General features: G+C 41.7%; 3 protein-coding genes across 5 annotated transcripts; 1 reads left to right on the plus strand and 2 right to left on the minus strand.

Moving 5' to 3' along the window:
- Positions 1–57: 57 nt before the first annotated feature.
- On the minus strand, positions 58–3,977 carry LOC104822999 (myosin-binding protein 2). 2 transcript variants are annotated; one of them, XM_010554395.2, is made up of 4 exons: positions 2,771–3,977; positions 2,526–2,672; positions 949–2,215; positions 58–839 (listed from the first exon to the last, which is right to left on the minus strand). In XM_010554395.2, exons 1-3 carry the CDS (start codon positions 3,864–3,866, stop codon positions 975–977), a joined length of 2,484 nt encoding a protein of 827 aa, XP_010552697.1. In that variant the 5' UTR covers positions 3,867–3,977; the 3' UTR covers positions 58–839; positions 949–974. The 2 variants fall into 2 exon arrangements, with proteins under 2 accessions (XP_010552697.1, XP_010552696.1); XM_010554394.2 differs by having other exon boundaries at positions 58–844; positions 2,771–3,976.
- A 2,103-nt stretch (positions 3,978–6,080) lies between these two features.
- LOC104823000 (NAD(P)H-quinone oxidoreductase subunit L, chloroplastic) lies at positions 6,081–7,204 on the plus strand. Of its 2 annotated transcripts, XM_010554396.2 has the most exons (5): positions 6,087–6,300; positions 6,391–6,483; positions 6,596–6,703; positions 6,794–6,888; positions 6,963–7,204. In XM_010554396.2, the coding sequence occupies exons 1-5, from the start codon at positions 6,169–6,171 to the stop codon at positions 7,108–7,110; spliced, it is 576 nt and encodes a 191-aa protein (XP_010552698.1). In that variant the 5' UTR covers positions 6,087–6,168; the 3' UTR covers positions 7,111–7,204. The 2 variants fall into 2 exon arrangements, with proteins under 2 accessions (XP_010552699.1, XP_010552698.1); XM_010554397.2 differs by lacking the exon at positions 6,391–6,483 and having other exon boundaries at positions 6,081–6,300.
- Positions 7,205–7,286: 82 nt separating this feature from the next.
- Positions 7,287–10,821, minus strand: LOC104823001. The gene is made up of 10 exons (XM_010554398.2): positions 10,197–10,821; positions 9,957–10,094; positions 9,306–9,494; positions 8,937–9,074; positions 8,706–8,824; positions 8,498–8,630; positions 8,290–8,419; positions 8,140–8,219; positions 7,905–8,039; positions 7,287–7,824 (listed from the first exon to the last, which is right to left on the minus strand). Exons 1-10 carry the CDS (start codon positions 10,683–10,685, stop codon positions 7,561–7,563), a joined length of 1,815 nt encoding a protein of 604 aa, XP_010552700.1. The 5' UTR covers positions 10,686–10,821; the 3' UTR covers positions 7,287–7,560.
- Positions 10,822–12,770: the final 1,949 nt, after the last annotated feature.

A 12,770-nucleotide genomic window follows, 5' to 3' on the forward strand; every position in this document is an offset into this window, starting at 1 on the left:
CTCATTTCTTATGTTGCTTTCGGTTAAATGACATTAAAGAATTGTTTGCACGCAGTGGAGAGGAAAGTCCATGCTATAATCTAAAATGAGCAAATGATATAACAATAGCAATCTATAATAAAGAACAGATTGGAGTAAAACAGGCATACAGAGCAATTGTACAAAAAAAAAAAAAACATATTTCCATAACCAAACCCCACACGATTGCAGTGGTCGAACCCAACAACAAGAACAACAAGAGCAATCAAAATTGAAGACCTGAGGTTACTTACCCCTTCCTTCTTCTTCGGCCTCTTCAAGTCTAAACTTTTTATAATAAAAAAAAAAGAATTACCCCCAAGACAAAGACAAGAGGTTCCTAAATGTACTACCATATGCATATGTGTATATTATATGTACCTTGGCAGCTGGAATCTCAAATGCTGGATCCTTTTCCAGCTATGCCTCAACATCAATATATATATATATATATATATATATATATATATATATATATATATATAATCTTTGGCTTCGCTCACACCTCTGACTACACTCGCACATTCATTCACTCACTCTCATCATTCCACCTTTTTTCACTCCTCCCCCCGGGAAGAAAAAGGATGAAATGATACTCTCAGACCCTCCACTTATTTTTATTCAAAAACAAAAAAGGCAAGAAGAAGACAAAAGATCCCTCCTTCAGACTTTTGTGTCCAGACATTCTCACCATACCTACCATTAGCTTCAAACTGCCTTCCCTCCCGACCATATTCTGTCTGCGCCGTGACCTTTTTTTTCTTCTGGCGTCTCTTGCTCCAGACCTCGTTTCTTCGCTGTCAAGCCACACAGGCTAATCGCTGAACTGTCAAACAAGGACGGCATATAATATAAAACTGGAATTTCTGGTGTGAAATCGTCTATTCACACTCATGAACACACGGGGAAAGGGGAAAAAACAGCATTTACCTGTCCAATTGTTCAGTGTCAGCTCATCATAGAACCATGTCTCCTGAACTTCTCTCTTGAAGCTCCACATTCCTCAGATCACGGAGATGCTGCAGAATTTGTTGGAGGAGATAAACCCCTTTATCCCCTTTTCTTAACGACCCAACACAGTGCCTCACGAATTCTCTGTCTGCTTCTAGAGCTTCCAGCCTCTCATACAGCTCGTCAATTTCCTCATCAATGGCAATCCCACCATTCTCTGACTGATCAACCCCGTTCTCATGGTGGTTTCCGTTAGATAACCCATTTTCCATCTCTGCCTCTACCGCGTCAAATAGCGGTAGTAACCTCTTTGACTTGAGAACCTTGTGCTTCCCATTCACCTCCTTGGTATGGAAGTGCATGTTTTCCCCGACATGGCCATTTTCAACTAATTTAACATCCTCGAAAATCTCGTCCCCATCATCCTCTTCGTCATTCAGAGTAGAGAGTTTCTCTTCTAGAACTTTCAGCCGCCCGAGAATTGAAAGCCTCTCTCTCTCAAAATCAACCGAACATTCCTCAAGACAAAGCACTGCATCAGCTGGTGTGCTCTCGATCTCAATAACTCCATATCGGTCATCTGAATCGCCGTTCTCATCTGTTCTGTCGTTATCGTGTCCGCCATTCTCGCATAAATCACCATTTTTATATGAATCAACTGATAAATCTCTCCTCCCCCTCCTCCTCAACATCCCCATCTTTTCATTTGATTCGAACTCCTCCACTCTTTTTCTGAACAATTCAAGCTCCTTTTCAAGCTCTCCTTTCTCCTTCTCACGTTTAACCATGAGCTCGTTCATGAGCTGCAGTGCTTCTTGATCATACTCAGATTGCTCCTCCATCATCCTCTGGTACTGCAACGCCTCCATCTGCATTGCTGCCTTTTCTTCCTGCAACCTATTTATCATAGCCATCGTTTCATTAGCTGCAATCGCAGATGCGTTTCTCTCTTCCTCCAGCTCAGCATATAAGGCATTGAGGGCCTTTCTCTCTTCCCATAATACCGACTTCAGCTTCTCGATGGTCAAGTTTCCGTTGGGAGACTCATTCTCAGCGTCCAGAGAGTCTTCAGCTCCCGATTCTCTTTGATCAAGGTGAAACTGTGGGTGCCGTGGGCTGTGGAGGATGTCGGCTGAGCCACGAGTCTCCGTATGGCTCTCTTCGTCGAGCCGAATGCCGACGTTAATGAGGGGCCTTTTGGTTTCGAATGCCACTGTCCTGAACTCTAACGTTTCTTCCGCTTGCTCTGGATCATAGACATTTATACCCAGTCAGTCCCACACGACTGGCAATGAAGTACCCGAACGAAAAATTCATGCCTCTTTATTTTAGTATGAATACTAGAAATAGAAAAAAAAAAGTGTCAGAGGATTATGATTGCTCTTCCACTCGAGTGACATCACGAGGGATCTCTTCATATGCATATTCCAAAGGACATTTGTTTTTTTATTTAATTTCATAAAACAAATAAAGCGAGATTGTTTGCTAGAATGTTTATTTGAAACTTTGATCTTTGAAATTTCTTAATTTACTGCATTTTTTATAAAAAAAATTACCACAATCGTCTTCGTCGTCATCAGGAGTGATTTCGTGGGAGGGAGCTTCATCCATTTGTTCGTGATCAGGAATCTCTGTGCCTATTGAAACCTCTCCATCAGCTTCTTCGTCATTCTCCATTTGCACTAAATCTTCTGCTAAAGAATCTGCAATACAACCAACAACTCAGACCAAAACCTTGACGACGATGAAAATTTTGTTCAAGCAAAGCAAAGCAAAGCAAAAGCAGCTCGAGCTGCCTCACCATCCTCCGGCTTCGATTCATCCTGCGGAGCAAATGCGATTCTCAACTCTGAGAATCCTCCGTTCTCCACCGAGAAATTAACCTCGGCATCAAAATCGAGAATAACATCACCGTTGATGTCCGAAATTTCTCGAACTTCCTCGCCTGGTCTGAAGAATTCGACCGGAATCAAATGACAGTCCTGGCCATCGATGTAGAACTCGAGGTGTTTCTGCGAGGCTTCAGTGGGTTTATCCGTAGACAATTCTGCCACGCTCGTTTTCTGGGCAATATCGACCTCCATAACCAAATCTGCTTCGTTTTCTTCTTCCTTTACTGAACTAGGTTCCTTATTACAGTCAAAACTGGAAATGAAACGCGAGAATTCTTCCTCGCCGTCATTTTCATCACCACCATCGTTAACTTCGTCTTTTTCGCCGGTAGCTTGGTGAACAGTTGGATTGCCACTGTTTTCGTCTTCTTTCATCTTTTCGTCCTCAGAAGGAAGCTTCTCCTTTGATTCTTCCTCCCTCGTAAAGCCTCGTTCCAGGGAATCGCTATATCGTACGCTATCTTCTGTGCAAACGAAATCGGATCGGATTTGTTCAACAGGAATCTCGACTCCGACGGGAATTTCTTCTCCAATCGGTTTCCCATCATCGCTAAAACCTAAAATTCCCGAATCGGGATCGATCAGAGGACAAGGCTGCGAAGCTCTGTTCTCGACGCTAGCTCCGCAACAAGGACAACGCTCGATCAAATCCTCGGGTAAGTCAGTAGAGGAGGAGCAGTCCTCGCAGAAGTCCCCGGATTCCGCGAACCTCCGATGAGTGGGACAGAAGCGGATTCTGGAAACCTGAAGAGAATGATCGTGACACAAGAGATCTCGGTAAGAAAGAGAACTGGCGGAGGAGTGGAAGAAACGGTCGAGGGTGGAGCAGAAGAGACATGGGCGCTGGAGGCCGAAGAAATCGGCGAATCTGAGGATGAGAAAAGAGAAGAGAGAGTTGAGGAGGATGAAGAAGATGAGAGTCCACTCGAGGAAAGCGTAGACGAGAAGGAGCGTGAATCTGTTGGTTTTCCGGTGTATCAGAGTGGCGAACTTGTTGGTCGCCATTTACAACACTGCTTCTTTTCCGGCGATATTTAGAGAGAGAATGTAAAAGTAGGGAGGAAGTAGGATTTGGGAAAGATTTAGAGGGAGGAGGAGACGAATGGGAATGGTCTTACAATGGCAGCCAGGCCCGGGGTGGGTCCCATCCTTACATTTGAAAATGAAAAAGAACGTGTTCTCTATTTTTTATGATGACAAAATAAAAAGATTTAGTAATGTGAAACGGATGAACAATTAATTATAAGTGATCATTTTGGATAATGATGTTTTAGTGAACACAACTCAATATCGAGACGCAATTGAAAATAATAATTTATTGTTTCCAGTTAATTATATAACAAGAAAGAATGATTCCTCCTCATCTGTTATTTTCTAATATCGATATATACCTCATTTATTTATATGAAATGCTAATACTTTACTTTGGACAGAATAAATTGGAATTAATTAAGTTAATGATCTTTGGTGATTAAAGAATGCTCGTGACGCAATCATTCTGTTCATTTTAATTTTATATTTCTTTTTCCCAATTAAATAAAATCAAAGGGACCTGGACACGTGGCTTTTTAGGCCCCCTACCCCGCCTTTACCTTGGGATACCAATATGGGTTGGGCCCATCATAGGCCCCAATGTTCTTTCCTATAGTTTTTAATCCCGATAAATTACTGGAAAATACGTTTTGATTTTGATTTTAATCACAATTTTTTAAATTTTACGTGTTACATTTCTCCAATTTCTGTTATTTTCTAGGATTCTATAAAAATTCGCTAATGATACAAAAATTTGATGGATATTATCTCTGACTTTTTCTGGAAAACAAATTATATTCTTAGTTTTATTTGATAGTGGTAAAATAGGAGACAACGAATTCCTTTACTAGTTCTATGAATTGAAGTCGGGTTACGAAAGTGGTGAACAAATTTTTCTTTTGCTTTATGTTTAATTTATTTCATCGTGCCACTTTATTTCTTTTATTCGTTTGACCAAAAAAAACTCGTAAGGAAAGGGAAAAGGGGTGATAAATTTACGGTGGATTTTCCTTTAATTATTTAATATATTGTGTGATAAACAACGAGCTATGTGAACAACGTGAACTCGGAAGAAACATAGGTTGTCGAGAATTCGAGAGGGAGGGCCAAATAATGTAATAAAAGAGACTGGTCTAAGATTATATGCCACAATTTTTTAAATCATTAATAATTAGACGGAACGATTAACAATGACGATGTGACGTTGTTATAAATAAGAATACAAGGCTGTTGACATAATAATGAGCCATCGAAAATTGGACTTTCCTTGGAAACAAATCAGTTTACAATGTATGGATACGAATAATGAAGACAGCATAATCATCAGCAAGTGCAAGTGTCATGTGGGTGTGGCTCATACACAGAGTGTATAAAACAATAATTAATTTTGGAGGGGTTGAATGAATGAATATACGGATCTCAGATCTTATATTTATTGTTTTGTATCCAGATTTCGGTGTCCCAACACTGGTCATGCCTAAGAAAACGGCGCTACTAACTTATAAACCACGGCTGTTTATATTATTATGTATATATTAAGAAAATGGGATGGAGGGGAGGAGAGGAGCGGGGGCTGATGTTAATAATCATTACACACATTATCGCCGGCAGCGAATGGAATCATTCTCGAGATTAAGAATCTAATCAAATCGAAGGGTGTTCAGCCTTTTAAGCCTTTCTTTTTTTTTTTATTAGAGGAATGGCACAACGGTGATTTTGAGAGTTTTTTTAATATTGCTATATATTGTTTGGAAATTCGTTCATTTTTTTTTTTATATAATTCGAAAGTCTACTGAACCTTTCTCACAATTACATCTCCTAAAAAAAATGTTAACGTCCTCTTCAAATTTTGGTTTGATCCCAAAATAAGAATATGTTTTACATATTCTTTTACCACTAAAATTTTCAAACGGAGATAAATTTTTACTCACCCCAAGGACCCATTTCGTAAAAACTCGTGATTAAGACACGACCAAATGTCGGGTATCAACAGGCTTCACCCCTAGATACTGGTAATTAAAACACGAGCACCAATTGGTTTGTTACCGCAATTGAAGAATAGGAAAGGGAAGTTACAGGGAGAGAGGTGTGCCACGTGGAATGTGGGAGGGAAAAAACGCAGGTTGATAGATTTATCTGTTAAAGCGAACTCAAAAGAAAAGACAAACCAGTTTGTCCTGAAGTGGTAGGAGGGAGCATGACCTCCTCTGGTTAGAACCATTCTCAAGAGATAAGGGAGCCTCAAAAACACACAGAGAGAGAGAGAGAGAGAGAGATGAGAGGGTGCTGCTGCTCGCTGGGGAATGCGGTGGTCACAACTCCATGGTCGGGACCTCGCCGTCCCACGGCTCCTCTCTGCGTCGCTTCTCACAACAAACCCATCTCTACATCCCATCTTCTCCTTCAGGTAAATCCCAAATCACTCGCAAGAGCCACCGTTTTTTCCCCCATTATTCCTCAGGTAAAAGAGGTGGGCCTTTTTCTGTGTATACGATAGAATATTGATAAGATGAAAGGGAAGGCCGACGAGTTCTTGGGTACAAAGAAGGCGGCCATGTTGGCAGCTCAGATCGGAGCTGTCTTTGCCACGGTAGTACGCATTCATGGATTGTACCAAGTTATCGTCTTTTTTAAAAAAAAAAAAGAATAGAAAACACATCCGATGAAAACATGGTGAATCACAAAAGTGAATGATTGGTCAGTTAGAGGAGCCAGGGTGGGCGGTAACAGGAGTCAACAACGAGCCTGAGTTCACGAGGACTGTCATCGACTTGGGCCTCGTCACCGTTTGGTACTTCCTCATTATGCCGGTCAGTCCCCTCCCTTCCTCCCCCCCTAACTAGTTACTATCATTTCTTCGGCTCATCTCACGTATGTCTCTTTTCTATATATATACACAGCCGATAATAATGAATTGGTTAAGGGTAAGATGGTACAGAAGGAAGTTCGTGGAGATGTACTTCCAGTTCATGTTCGTCTTCATGTTCTTCCCTGGGTGAGTGACCAAAACCACCATTCATCCACATCCCATAACAACACATATATATGATATTATGGAATTGGGTGCAGGCTGCTGGTATGGGCGCCCTTCCTCAACTTCAGAAAGTTCCCGAGAGACCCATCCCTCAAGTATCCATGGGAACGCCCCAAAGACCCCTCCAAGGTCAAGTCCTTTTTTCTCAAGTACCCTTTCGCCGATCCCGACGACTACGCCTGACCCCCCGACCCCTCTTCCTTAATAATCCCTCTGTTTTCACATTGTATACCAAACTTCTCGATTTCATGCGAATCAAATCAAACTGATGCAAATACCCCCCATTTCCACGTTCGGCCTCACACCGCCTGGAGCCAAATTTGCCACCACACACCAACAATAGAAAAGGAAAAAGGGTATCATCCACAGATAAAGATTTTATTATCCTCGGGAACGAGAAAAAATAAAGATTAAAGAAACCGCCATTATCCTCGAGAAAATTAGCAACAGTCTCATAATCCCTTCTCTGTGATCTCCCACGACTGTGTGATTATAAAAGATGAAACCTCACTCCCCAACTTTTGGTCAGCTTTCAAAACTTTTCAACACTTGATGCTAAAAAGGCTTGCGTGTTCTCTAACCCCAATGATACCCAAAGTTACCTCTACTACTTCATCATCATCCGGTTTCCTCTTAGTTCCACGACACTGCGGCAAATGACCCGGTGAGTTTCTTCAGATCCCAGGACTCCACCAGATTCTTCAGCTCGGCTGTAGCCTCTGTGTTGGATGACAGAGCAGCTGCAGCCGCCACTGCAACGACGAAAAAGGCCGTAGCTTTGAGACAGCAATTGCCACGGGATAGCCTTCCAGAAATCACCTTGCAGCACTTGTCCGCATCTTTGTAGAGGGACTGGTGAGCCGAGTCAGCTCCTCCATCAGCAAGGGCTTTCTCATTCTGATGGTTTATCACAAACATCACAGGTGAGAATGAAATCGCAGTGAATGGACAGGAAAGGGAAAATATTAGTAACAGACCTTCTGCCTGAAGTTCTTTATAGTTTGTTTGAGAGTATCAGCTGGGGTCAGATTGGGGGAATGTTTCTCCCATTCATCGATCAACCTTCTAAGAATAGCAACACTGGCTTCCAGGTTGTCATGATAGAGATTGTCCTGTTAATGCACATTGCACAGCAGAACCACTAGTAAGTGAACTTGAGTGAGTGAATGGCGCGGCGAACTAAATAATTGGAAAAAGACAGTGGCAGCTTACCCAGTGCTTGAAGCAATTAACGTTTTGAGTCAGAGACCAGATAGCAAGAGCAGCCGCTTCCTTGGATAGCTCAGCATTCCCTGTAACACAGCACATTACAAATTTTAATAGACATTTCCACGAGGATATCGAGATACAACGGTTGAGTACCTTCCCCAGCTGCTTTCAGAGCAAAGGTGAATATTTGCTGTGTGACCTGTTTCATTGCCTTGCTCCCAGGAGCACCAGCAAGAGCCACCTCCTTAAGCAGGGGATATATAGCCTCAAACCTCTCTGTAGCCTGCTTATCACACCATAGTACTAGTGATTAAAATTGACCCACATGCATCAAGGTACTGTCTCAAAGTCACAATATTACCTTCACTCTTGTAGATGACGAAGGGAATGTAAGGAGCACTAGGATCTCAAATGAAGGAGGTGGGATCAGACGTTCCCCCTTTCTGACAGCACCATTTACTAGAATTGTCCGGGATTTCGGGTTTGACAAAATTCTGAAAGAAAATACAAAATTGCACAATTAGATGATCATCACGCACAGGAGATCACACCTGAAATATTTCACCCACCTCTCAACCAGCTGCAGAATCAGATCCCTGGACTGAGGATTGCAGCTCTTGCTACTGACGACTGGTAACAAGTTGTGTGCCCACGAGTACAAGCCTACAGATAGATCACCTTGGGAGGCCTTCACAAAATTTTAGTTAAAAGCATATGAATTTCAGGATATATTTCACAGGAAGCATCAGTTTTTGTAATCTTGATCTTCATCCACATAAATAAACAACTTTCACACACACCTGAGCCATCATCCAAACTATAACTGGAAGCTTATCATGCCCCCGATACTTTGGATTCTCCCTCAGAGTTGGCAATACATTAATCAACGCATCAGGCTTCCTACGCAATACCATTGCTAATGCCACAAATATCGCAACCTATGCATTAAGAAAGAAAGAAAGAAAGAAACAAATAGTAAAGAGGTAATTGATGAGACATTCAGTCAGATAGACAATGAAAAGCGATAAAAAACTACATGCAAAGTTCTAAGAATAGAGTATGGAAAGATATCTAGTACAAAAAGGAAGGAATTTTACAACGATGAAACAAGACCGAAACAGATCCAGATCACTTGGCAAAGTAAATGGTACAATCAACTAATCTTTTACCTGAGATTTTGAAGAAGTCTGCTGTACACCCTTCTTAGCGCCCTTGGTGCTGGGTTGTTGTCCTGCCAAGTCAGCAAGAATACAGTCGAAAGCCCACAATACAAAGGAACCAAGGGCTTCAAGGGGGCGCTGATTGATCCAATCGACTGATGTTTTGTAGACAGCTTCAGGAATATGAGACAGTGGGATCTGTCCATATCAACCCATGTCACAGAAACAAAAAAAAGTAAAACATAAACGTGTATCATGTAAAGGTATGTGCCCCTGAGTAACGGCAGGAGAAAATATAGAGTAAACCAAGACAAAACACAATCAAAGTTCATCATCTGTCTGGAACTTTTTCAAGTCTGCAAATTTGGCCAAAAACTACAAGGAGGGGGGAAGATAGTTGGGAACGAGAAAGGAAGAGACTTCCACTTCCCCTTTTACTGAAATCGGTAAAAGCATTTAGGTGAAAATATAAGCAACGACAATCCACGACTTCCAGGTCCAGCAAATTAAATCAGAGGTACAAATTCAAAGCCAGAAAACAATTCATTCGCCCAATACCAAACTAGCAAACTAAACAGATAGCTGGACCGATGAATGGGACAAGTCTGGGGAAGACAGTATAAAATTACGACCTGAGAAATGGAAAGAGGAATTGCTCACATCAGTAAACTTGGATACGGGAGACTCCTTGAGCATTTTGACCCACGGGAACTGGGCAGATGTTACTCCTGAGAGTGCTCTCCCAAAGTAATCGGCAAATCTCATCAGCTGAATCTCCGGCTGAGCGGCATACGATTCCTGTACGGCAATAAACAAAAACCAGTGATCTTGATTGGTCTTCATATATCATAATTCGACTCAATGGACGGATCGAAACGAAATTTATACTCAAGCCCATACCGAGGCTTCGAAGAGGAAAGCTGCAAGATCGGCAGGGACAATCTTGGCGGCGGCTTCGGCCAAAGTGACTTTAGGCTTCTTCTCCTTCTTGGGCTTCGGCTTCTTAGTTTCGTCCGCCTTCAGATTCTCCTTCCCAGCGGCGATCTCAGCGTCGCTGTCATCGTAATCGTAGTCATCATCGCCGTAAGCGTCGGATCGTTTGGATCTCGCTGTAAGAGAGCCGTCGGCCGCATCGGCGGCCAATTGGGCGGTGAAGATCCGGCGGCGCCGCTCCTCAGCCTGCTGCTCGAGGGAGCGAAAGACGTTGTCCCCATTAGCTAAGGTTCCATTGGGGAGGGGCTTGGCGGAGGCTGCATTGGCCGCCTGATCCGCCGGCTTCTGCTTCCGCTGGCGCTTCGGGTAGACCACCTTCTGCCATCCGTGGTCTCCATGAGAGTTAACGACGGTGGTCTCGACGCCATTGCTGTCCACGGATTCCATCGGATCCATTCTGTTCCTTTGCTTTTCTAAATTTTTCACCTTTTTTTTTTCTCTTTTGATATTTTTTTCTCCGGAAAAGAAAATTACAAAAATAAAAAAGGGGAGGAGAAAGGGAGTAGAGGAGTAGAGGACAAGACCGAGGAGATACGTATATAGGTTAAAGGGGCTGAGAACAAAAGGACCTCTCAGTCCTCTCTTTTGGTTTACAACGTGTTGAAATGCACCGTGGTCCGTGGATTAGGTTTTGACGTTCTTTATTTAAAATAATAAAAAAAAATTAAACTTTTCATAAAACAACATTTTTTGAAAGAAATTGCAAGTGCCACATGTATACATATAAGAAAATTACTTGAAAAATTTTAACATTTCATAAATTCTTATTTCTGTAAATATAGAAAACAATTTTTTTTTGAAATAAATTGTAAGTGCCACATTCAAATATATAACAAAATGAACTGCATAAATTTTTTTTCTAAATTTGGTTCATAATCTCCGCGGGCATCTCAAACATTTTCGGGAGCCGATATAAAATAATAAATTTCATTATAAAAATATTTAAATATTTAAATATAGTTTTATTATGAATTACATTAAAATATTAATATAAGCAATTGTAATTTTAAAACTAAAAAATCATTTTAATTATTTACCTAATTTTGGTGCCCAAAACTCGCTAATGAAGTTTAATTATTTATTAAAAAATTATCCTAATAAATATTAATACAAACTATTTGTTGAAGACATGAAGAGTGACCAAGAACCTGTTGAAGACACAAAGACAGAACAAGAACTTCCAGATACGAGAACCATGACGTGTTCTGCATCTATCAAGGACCACATCCGAATATGAAGAAAAGGAAACAAACCAAGACATTCCAAGATACAAGATCGAATCCTATCAGATCAGGAAACTTTCCTCTGTATTTAGGAAATCTGCTTATTCACAGTTGTTGATTTATTTACTTACCTTAACTTCAAGTTAATATGCTGCATATATGTAAGAGAACGTGATGTACAGAAAATCAAGGGAACAAAGAGTTTTTTGTCTAAACCAAACTCTCCCCTAATTCTATCGTGTCTGGTTCAAACCTGTAGGAATAAGGTTTGGACTTTGCTTCTCTGATCAATATCAAATCTCTCCATCAAAATCTTCATGGTATCAGAGCTCATCGGTCTCTGATTCTCCACGTCTTGATATATGTTCTCCAAGTCTCTCGGTTGTGGCATCCTCGTGAAATTCGGATCTGCACTTCCCGAAAAAACGACATGGAACAAGGAGGTAAACTCATCCCAATACTTCTCAATGGAGACAATTATTTTTATTGGACAAAGGCGGCAACGGCTGCCCTTCATAGCAAGGGTCTGTGGGATCATGTCATGTCCACCAGAACTCCGAAACCATTACGAGTTGCTGCAGAAGGCGACGACCTTACTCTTGTTACAGCACAGAACAAGATGGAGGAAACAAAGCAAGCGGCTTGGAAACAATCCGACAGCCAAGCTCTGGTTATTCTACAGGCCTCCCTCGATTCGACCATCCTCCAATCATTCATAGCCAACGACACTGCCAAAGCTCTGTGGGATTCCCTCAAGAGTGTTTATGGTAATCTCTCCAATATTAGCCGTGTTTTTGAGATCAAGAAGAAATTATTCAATTTACAGCAGAATGGACAAGCATTTAACAAACTTCAAGGAGATTTCTGTGCTCTCTGGGCCGAGCTCGAGGAGATTCGCCCACCCACAACTGATCTCCTAACATCCAGAGAACGCGCGGAAGAAGATAAGGTCTTCTCCCTTCCTCTCACACTTGATGTATCTTTTAATGATTTGGTGTATCATATGCTGCGCCAATCAAAATTACCAAGTTTCGATGAGGTTTGCATGATGATTAAGCGAGAAGAAGGAGGTCGGAACCTATTCACTCATCCTCCGGAGCTTGCCCATTACTCCAAAAAGCCGACATCTGCCTCCTTTCACCAGAAAGATCGCAAACCAATTTTTTGCGATCACTGCAAACGGAATGACCACTCCAAAGACAGATGCTGGGTTTTAAACCCCCATTTGAAGCCTGCTCGATATCGTGACAATCCCAGC

Source organism: Tarenaya hassleriana, unplaced genomic scaffold (assembly GCF_000463585.1).
Source record: "Tarenaya hassleriana unplaced genomic scaffold, ASM46358v1 Cleome39, whole genome shotgun sequence".
NCBI classification, from domain to species: domain Eukaryota; kingdom Viridiplantae; phylum Streptophyta; class Magnoliopsida; order Brassicales; family Cleomaceae; genus Tarenaya; species Tarenaya hassleriana.